The 9,756-nt window shown below is 40.5% G+C and overlaps 1 protein-coding gene across 1 annotated transcript; it reads left to right on the forward strand.

Moving 5' to 3' along the window:
* The first annotated feature begins 624 nt into the window (after window positions 1–624).
* LOC113744523 (NLR family CARD domain-containing protein 3-like) lies at window positions 625–8,560 on the forward strand. Its single transcript, XM_027274438.1, has 6 exons — window positions 625–677; window positions 1,559–3,335; window positions 5,153–5,326; window positions 6,022–6,195; window positions 7,383–7,556; window positions 8,412–8,560. Coding segments are annotated over exons 1-6 (2,310 nt in total). The 5' UTR covers window positions 625–676; the 3' UTR covers window positions 8,422–8,560.
* Window positions 8,561–9,756: the final 1,196 nt, after the last annotated feature.

A 9,756-nucleotide genomic window follows, 5' to 3' on the forward strand; every position in this document is an offset into this window, starting at 1 on the left:
TCTGTTCTGAATAAAAAGACACATAAGACAACAATAGTTCCTAAAGATGAAGAACAAACATAAATGGTCAGCACTGATGGATATAAAAAAGAGTCCGAAAATAGTCAAATGTTGACTTGGATCTTGGAATTTTATCATGGATTCATGTGATATGAATAAAAACATGTTGGTGTTTGCAGAGTTCAGTCCAACAGACAGAGAGCAGAGTCTCCAGTATCCAGCTGTCTGTCTATGAAGAGTGATGAGTCCAGACGTATTCCTATTGCCTTCAGAATTAAACCTGGACCCTCAGACACAAAGTAAGAGACTGTTTTTACTGTAAACTGACCTGATGAAGATGATGCATTGAGGATGAAGATAAAATGCTCAAAGATTTATATATATAAATATAGCTGTTAATTAAAGTTTATGAAAGCAGGAGAGTTGAAATCAAATCATTTTCATTACAGACTGAAAACTGAATTTAAAATAACAACATATTTACTGTCCTCTGTGAACATCTGAGCTTCTCAACAGTGTCGGACAAATATTGATATTTTTCAACAACAATCAACAAATCATTTTATTCATAAAGAAATGTCTTCACAGAGAGAGGAAGAGGAGTCATGTTCCTGTGGAGGAAAGATCCAGAACAAGACCTGGACTGCAGACAGTCAGTCAGACCAGCACTGTACAAAGTAAGACTGTAGATCTTAAACATGTAATCTGCTGCATTTCATCCTAAAAACTGCAAGAGTCACTGAAATACATCAACTTCATCAAATAAGCTGAACGGCTTCAAATGCTACATTTAGTTTTTGAGTGTTCAGGCTGAAGATGTGTACAGTTTCTGCTGTCCTGATGTGAGTGGTCAGCTCGTTCCACCATTGTAGATTCAGGACAGTGAACAGTTGTGATGTTGTTGAGTAGTAGCTGGTCCCCTCGTCATGAGGGAGTAACAAGCTGATTGGAAGTAGCAGAGCGTCATGGACGGGCTGTGGTGTTTGGTTTGACCATGTCCTGGGTGTAGGATGAGCTTGAGCCATTCACAGCACAGTAGACAAACACCAGTGACTTGAATCAAATTGGAGTAATCACTAGTAGCCAGTGCAGGGAGCAGAGGAGTGGTGTAGTGTGGGGTAACTTGGGTTGAAGACCAGCCGGGCTGCTGCATTCTGGATGAACTGCAGAGGTCAGATGGCACATGCAGGCAGACCAGCCAGGACTTGCAGAAGTCCAGACACGAGATGACAAGAGCCTGACAAAGCTGATGCTTCAAACAAAAGTTTTCCACCTGCAAATCAGCAGGAGGCTTTTATGTCACGAAGACTGACAGAACTTTGTTAGTCGTGCTGTTAAAAAGAAACAGGTCTAAATATCAAGACATGAACAGATTTTGTATTATTTTATCAGTGGATCGGTTTAAATATTACAGGGAGGAAGGAACAGTTCAACCAAAACTGGACTTCAAAACTTTTACTTCCATAAATATTCTTATATTGATATATTTTTTTATTGTTTCTGAAATGAATCAGCATATTAACAATTGTTTTGTCTCACACCTTTTTCTCTTCTTTAGTGAGTGCTGGTCTGCAGGAGGTTTTAGATAAATATAAGGTCAGTCAGAAAATGAGATGTGAACATGTGACTGAAGGAAGTGAAGAAACAGGAAGTGGAACCCTCCTCAACAGGATCTACACTGAGCTCTACATCACAGAGGGACAGAGTGAAGAGGTTAACACCCAACATGAGGTGAGGCAGCTTGAGACAGCTTCCAAGATGGAGACCCTCCATGACACTCCGATCAAGTGCCACGACATCTTTAAAGCCTTACCTGACCAACAGAGACACATCAGAGTCGTTCTGACCAACGGCGTCGCTGGCGTTGGAAAAACCTTCTCAGTGCTGAAGTTCACTCTGGACTGGGCAGAGGGCTCGGAGAACCAAGATGTCAGTCTGGTGGTTCTGCTCTCGTTCAGGGAGCTGAACCTGATCAAAGATGAGCAGTACAGTCTTCTCAAGCTGCTCCATGTTTTCCATCCAACATTACAGAAGGTCACAGCAGAGGAGCTCGCTGTCTGTAAACTTCTGTTCATCTTTGACGGCCTGGATGAAAGCAGACTTTCACTGGATTTCAACAACAAAGAGATCGTGTCTGATGTCACACAGGAGTCATCAGTCAGCGTGCTGTTGACAAGCCTCATCAAGGGGAATCTGCTTCCCTCGGCTCTCATCTGGATAACTTCCAGACCTGCAGCAGCCAATCAGATCCCTCCTTCATGTGTTGACAGGGTAACAGAAGTACGAGGCTTCACTGACGCTCAGAAGGAGGAGTACTTCAGGAGGAGAGTCAGTGATGAAGATCTGTCCAGCAGAATCATCTCACACATCAAGACCTCCAGGAGCCTCTACATCATGTGTCTGATCCCAGTCTTCTGCTGGATCACTGCTACAGTTCTGGACCACATGTTGACCACAGACCAGAGAGGAGAGCTGCCCAAGACCCTGACTGACCTGTACTCACACTTCCTGCTGGTTCAGACAAAGAGGAAGAAGAAGAAGTACAATAAAGGACATGAGACGAGTCCACAGGAGCTGACAGAGGCTGACAGAGAAGTTCTTCTGAAGCTGGGGAGGCTGGCGTTTGAACAGCTGGAGAAAGGAAACATCATGTTCTACCAAGAAGACCTGGAGCAGTGTGGTCTGGATGTCACAGAGGCCTCGGTGTACTCAGGAGTTTGTACAAAGATCTTCAAAAGAGAGAGTGTGATCTTCCAGAAAACAGTCTACAGCTTTGTTCATCTGAGCGTTCAGGAGTTTCTGGCTGCAGTCTACGTGTTCCACTGTTACACCAACAAGAACACAAAGGTACTGGAGACTTTCTTGGGGAAGATACCCTTGGATATGTTCCTGAGGAAAGTCATGGAGAAATCCCTTGAAAGTGAAAACGGTCACCAGGACCTGTTTGTTCGCTTCCTTCATGGCCTCTCTCTGGAGTCCAACCAGAGACTGTTAGGAGGCCTGCTGGGTCAGACAGACAACAGTCCAGAAATCATCCAGAGAGTCATCAACAACCTGAAGGAGATGAACAGTGATGCTATCTCTCCTGACAGAAGCATCAACATCTTCCACTGTCTGATGGAGATGAACGATGACTCAGTCCATCAGGAGATCCAAGAGTTCCTGAAGTCAGAGAACAGATCAGAGAAGGAACTCTCTGAGATCCACTGCTCAGCTCTGGCCTACATGCTGCAGATGTCAGAGGTTCTGGATGAGTTTGACCTGAAGAAGTACAACACAACAGAACAGGGACGACTGAGACTGATTCCAGCTGTGAGGAACTGCAGAAAGGCTGAGTAAGTCCAGATGTGATTCACATTATAAATCAGTGTAGATCAGTAGTTTAGATCTTCAGATATTCACACTACAAAATTCTTTTTAAAATAGTGTTCCACTTGTTTGTTGCAAACATTGTATGACAGATGTTTTTTGGCACAGATGTTCTTGAGTTGTTTCAAATGCTGTGAGTGTACAAATGTAGATTTTTCAGCTTCCAAGTTAATCACCACAGTTATTTTGTTTATGTCTAATAACTGTTACATTTTTCTTTTTTTTCTTCTATTCATCTTCCTTTGTGTGATGAGGAAAAATACATGAAAGACTTTAAAGGGTGTGAACGAGGTGTTTTACGATGCTTAAGAGTTTAAAATGAAATCAGTTTTATTTTCCAGAGAAGGTTTCTGAAGTTTTCTGCTTTCATGCAATTCTTCCATCCATTTTCATAACCACAAATCCTTATCAGGGTCTGTGTCATCACAGGGCTGTCACATAGAGACAAACAATTACACTCATATACACACCTACGGTCAATTTAGAGTCACTAATAAACCTGCATGTCTCTGGACTGTGGGAGGAAGCTGGAGTACCCACAGACACACAGACATGTGGAGAACATGCAAACATGCAAACTCCACAAAAGTCCACAACCACAGAAAGGCCATAGTCAACTGCGAGGTTCAAACCTATTCTTGCTCTGCGGTAACAGCAACGGTGCTAACCACTGCGCCACTGTGCCAACCTGCTTTCATGTAATTATAAAAGTGATGGCATCGTTGACCCCCTCCACACATCAGTGTCAGGTTCTCATAATAACCACGCATTACAAATCTGCTGGCAGCTTGTGGGGCTTAGTAGTTATTAGTAGCTATTTCTGTTTTTAAGTGTTTAAATTATTCATTAATTTTGTTTTTAAAAAGTGCTGTGTAGATCATTTTTGTTTTGTCTTTTATAATTGAGTAAACTATAACTTTTCCTGAAGCAGAAATTGCAGCATCAAGTCACAATTATGAGATGATATATATAATGTTTCAGACAAAAGTAGGCTTCTTGTTGCTGGTTTATTCGAAGCTTCTCTCTCCAAATCCACAGTGAAAACTAAATTGCATTGACAAAAATATAAACAATGTTAGCTTAACATAAACAATAACATGCACATCATGTGGAATGACATTTACCAAATAAAATACATGTAACACCTGCTGGGCACGGGGCAGTGTCAGCAGTTAAAGTAGCCTATAATAGGATAAATGAGACGATAAAAACGTGCTGCTGTTTAGTTCAGTTGCTCTCATCAGATAGATAAACACAGTCTACGCAGCACGTAGGGTCTCACACTGCACTCTGCTGGCATCCAACGTAATACTGCACCTAATTCTGAAAGGTGATACTCCAAACAAAAATACCTCATGAATACCAAACCTGAAACAAAAATGTGATCATACATTGTGTACATGTCACACACAAATAAACAAAATGTGTGTATGCTACAAACAGGAAATAGTTTTCAGAGTAAGGGTGAGTCAGTGTGACAGTATTTAAAAATAAAAGCACTTTTACTCATCCTTAATGAAATAATGCAAAACAACTGCAACTTAAATAAATTCTAATAAAGAATGATTCTTATTGATCTTAGTAATGGATACTGAATTATACACAAATGCAACAATTACACTATAATGAACCATTTCCATCTAAAGTTTGCTTCCATTAATGAACATTAGCCACCATAAAGTGCTGATCATACCAAACAAAGATTGTTGTTTCAAAACCTCTGAGTATGTTGTGCTGAGGTCTGATTTCATCATAACATGTTTTGTAATATGTGTCATGACAGACTTTTAGACTGTGGACTCTCAGAGACTCACTGTGAAGTCGTGGCCTCAGCTCTGAAGTCCAACCCCTCCCACTTGACAGAGCTGGACCTGAGTAAAAACAAGCTGCAAGATTCAGGAGTGAAGACACTGTCTGCTGGACTGGAGAGTCCAAACTGTAAACTGGAGACTCTGAGGTCAGTTCACTGACTGTAGTTCATTTTTCAAGATTTGCCTGAAAGAAAATCTGATGAAATTGAAAAATGTAATAAAATGTTTGATAGGACTGTTTTTCAGTGGTCCATCAGTCAGTGAAGATGATGTCAGTACTTGTGAGGCTGGAGAATGTGTGAGGGATAAGAAGGGCACAGTTAAAACAGGCTGCAGAGAGTTTGAGCTTCTGTGTAAACAGAGGAAGAAACAGACAGGTTAGTTCAATAAAGGTGAAGTGAGGAACTGTGATGATCTTCATGATGTCAGAAGCTGATATGGCTACAGACAACCCTCACGTGCTTTGGTGTGGTGTGCATTAAACCAGAGCTAAAAGTGATAAACAGCAGCTTAACACAGGACAAAACATCACTACAAAGTAAGATTCAAGGTCTGTCTCAAGTATTTTCATAAATAAGATGAAAAAGAAAAATCTGTTGTAACGTGGTTACCAGAGTCATTTATCTGACTGAGACTGATGAAACTTGATGAAACAATGCAGGCCTCTGCTTTGATGACATGTACCTACTGAGAGACCAAATACAGTAAAAAGGTCCTGATATAAATAATAAACAGTTACAGTGAAACATGAACTGATTTGATATATTCAAATTATTCCACACCTGAGTGACATCAGAAGTATTGTATTAATCTGTGTTGACATCATTTATTCTTTATTCAGATTGTGGGACTGCAGTTTGTCAGAGATCAGCTGTGCTTATCTGGCCTCAGCTCTGAAGTCCAACCCCTCCCATCTGACAAGGCTGAGTCTGAGTTGGAACAACCTGCAGGAATTAGGAGTGAAGCTGCTGTGTTATTTTCTGGAGAGTCCACACTGCAGACTGAAGACTCTGAGGTCAGTTCTCTGTTACTATTATAGATCTGATATATTTATTTAACAGTTGTCAAACACTGTGGTGTCATTTATTGAATCATAAACTCTGGTTGAGTTTACCAAAACAAAATAAATTAAACATAGGGTTAAAAAACATACCAAGTGTGAGGTCAGAAAACTGTTACTCTTCAGCCATCTAACAGCCACAAACAATTCTTCTTCAAAACCACCTGTCCATGAGAGGTGTCATATACGTCACCACATAATGAAATTGAGAGAACCTGTTTTAACGACTTTCTTAATTTATCCCTATTCAGAATAGATTTCATATTCATTTCCTAACTCGTTAAACTCTTTTACAGATTTTCCTAAACTCAAAAATGACTCCAACAGAACCTAATTTATGTTCATACATAACTTACATTCATAAAGTTGTTGAAGCCATTTTTTTGTGGTCAATAATTTTAGAATTTAGATTTTTGTCTGAACAGACAAATTGATGCAAGCTTAACAGGATTAAAATCTTTGACCTCATGTTTAGTTTGAAAATGTTTTTTGTTGCTTATTGATAAAACAAAACAAATAATTGACAGAGGAAAACAGAAACAAGTGACTCAAGCCTTTAAAAAAAAAAAATAGAGCCCTGTAACCTGGCACAGCAGTTTATATAGGAAAAGGACAAGACAGTTGTGAAGTCTCTTTTGTTCATATTTTCATCTTTGTTAAATTTAGTCTGCAGTCACCAAAGACTTGTGTTTCTTAAAGAAACTGTAGAAAAAGTCTTCTGTTAGTTGTTAAAGTAAATGAATGTTTATGATTGTTGGTAAATGGTCACATCTGTATACAGACGATCCTCTGAACTCATATTTGTTTTAAATTGATCAAGTTTACTTGCTGAAATTGAAAATATTTCTCTAGTTTCTGTTGATTTCAAAGTGTTTTTACAAATGATGTCTGGTTATTGATATTTAACCTTCAGAACACACACAAACATCGAGAGACAGAGATAGATCAGTATCATAGGATCAATACAGACTTGTCTGAGATCAGCAGCATGTTATTAATCTGTGGCTCGTTGACGAACATTTCGTCTCTTCTCATCTCACGAAATTAACACTGGCTGACATTTGGATGATTTCTGTAGAAGGCTGAAATTATGATGATGTCACTGTACACATTTTTATCTACATCATTTGTTCTTTATTTAGATTGTGTAGCTGCAGTTTGTCAGAGATCAACTGTGCTTCTCTGGCCTCAGCTCTGAAGTCCAACCCCTCCCATCTGACAGAGCTGGACCTGAGATACAACAACCTGCAGGATTCAGCAGTGAAGCCTCTGTCTGATCTTGTGGAGAGTCCACACTGCAGTCTGCAGACTCTGAGGTCAGTAGAGGGTTGCAGTCAGTCCATGTTGGTCTCAGCAGTATTGTACTAAACACAGTTAGTATCAAAGCACAGATCCAGTATTTCCTGTAAACCTCCGACCTTCTCAGCGGCTGCTTTCCTCAGTGAAGCTGTGAGAGGAGAACGGTGACAGGCTTCAGGATTGGACAGAAAGACAGAGAGAGAGAGAACAGTCAGCCAATCAGATGAGCCAGAAGCTCGTTGTGATCATGTGTTTTTGGTTGATGTGAAGACGACTGTTGTTGTTGTGTTCATGTCTACAGGAAATAAAGCTGATTCCAGCTGACAGCATTCCAAGATGTACAGAGACAGTGGTCCTCATTCATCAGATCTGATCTCAAAGTGTTTGTTCTCTCATTCCAACACTAAAGAACTGATCAGTTCATCTTTGTCACAGCTCTCAGATCAGTCTGACTGAAGCCTGCAAAGAAGCATCATTACATTTAGTGAGCATGTGGTCTTTGTACAGAGCAGAACCTCTGCTGAAGTCCAGGACCCACAGCTGAAAATGAAAGTGAGCAGTGAATGTCTCTCTGTTTCTGCACTGATGATGCGTTCAGGGACTGTCAGCACTTTATTTCCACTGTGTACTTGAGTGAAATGTGCAGAGTCAACAGACTTGATGCAGGTCTGTGAGCTTCACTCCAACACGTTAACATGAGAGCTGACAGGAAGCTGGCTACGCTACACAGCCGCTCCACTTGTGTCTGAACAGGACTGAAGTCCTGCTGGTCTTTATACTGGATGTGCTGCATCACTGACTGACAGCTGATGAAGGGAGTCTCTGTAAACACTGATTCATGACTTCTGTTGTCTGTCTGCTTCTCTCATCAGGTGGAAGTGATGAGAAAGGTGGTCGTGTTGAGTGAGGATCAGCTGAGTCCTGATGATCCAGAGAGGTTGAAGCAGCAGCATCAGCTCTGACTGGGCCATGTTACTGGGAGGTGGAGTGGAGAGGAGAGCTTCATCCAGCAGAGACTGACAGAGGAATCACAACAAGTGGAGATGACTGTCAGTGCTGCAGTCTGAACTGCTCTGAGATCAGCTCAATGTCAAGTCCACCATCATCCCTGTGTGTTCCTCTGGACTGCTCTGCTGCTGCTCTGTCACTTATTCCAACTTATTTATTTTTTTTGCTTTGCTTTTTGTTGTATAATTGAGAATTGCTGTAAATTTCCATGTTACATTTCAAATTCATTTTGGAAGTTTGTTCTGTTTGCTCACATCGTGACAGTTTCTATTATTGCAAAAAAAAAAACACAAATCCCGATATTCATCTGACCTAACTGCTCTTACTAAAGTAATCAGCGACTTCAGACTAAATTAGAATCAAAATAAGGTCTCAGTTAATGTCCTCCTAGACCAAAGCACAGTGTTTAATTGGCCATGTTATCTTCATCAGTCGTCTTAAAAAGTTGGCTGGTATTTCTGACTGTCTCTGTGTTAAAGCGCTTCACCTGTGCACTGGCTTCCTGTAACATCTAGAACTGATTTTAAGGTCCTCCTCCTTATATTCAAAACCCTCAATGAGCCAGCAGCAAGCTACATTGCTAACTCCCTTGTTAACTATTTGTCTTGAAGAACACTGCGATCATCTGCTGCTGGTTTATTTACAGCAACAGCTAAAGGAAAATCAGGGATGCAACCTTTGTCAATTCCAACCTGAAACTAAGGAGCACACTGCCTAGAGATATCAGGGAAGCCAGCTCACTAAATATTTTAGTTAAATACTTCAAAATGATCGCTTCACTTTCCTGATACAGGCCTGAAACTCCTTTCTGCACTTTGCTTCTCACTTATTTTAAATGGATTTTAACTGAGTTGATGCTTTCTGTGTATTCATTTTGTTAACTTTCATTATCATTCAGTGTGTAAAAGAGGTGTTGGCTTCCGATCACCAAACTTGAGACCTCTATGAGAATGATTGAATTATCTGGATGCTTGTTATTTGGTTGCACACCTCCACAGTTTGTCCGGTAAGAACTAGTGATGTGTCAGTTGCGAACGAGCCGGTTCAAAGAATAATTTCTATGCTGAAGGTTTTATAGGTTTATCTGCTTTGTGTAGCAGATGTTTGATTATATGATTGTGTGCCAGCAGTTCTCACTCTATGTTCAAGATTGAAATGGATGGCCAACAATGTCAATCTAAATGATAAGAAATGTACTTCTAAAGTATT

This window comes from Larimichthys crocea, chromosome XXIII (assembly GCF_000972845.2).
Source record: "Larimichthys crocea isolate SSNF chromosome XXIII, L_crocea_2.0, whole genome shotgun sequence".
Classification (NCBI taxonomy): Eukaryota; Metazoa; Chordata; class Actinopteri; family Sciaenidae; genus Larimichthys; species Larimichthys crocea.

Bases quoted from the DNA above. Each gene is read 5' to 3' on its own strand.
- LOC113744523 (XM_027274438.1), top strand. The intron at 5,327-6,021 runs GTCAGTTCACTG...TTCTTTATTCAG, and splicing joins TGTAAACTGGAGACTCTGAG to ATTGTGGGACTGCAGTTTGT. The intron at 6,196-7,382 runs GTCAGTTCTCTG...TTCTTTATTTAG, and splicing joins TGCAGACTGAAGACTCTGAG to ATTGTGTAGCTGCAGTTTGT.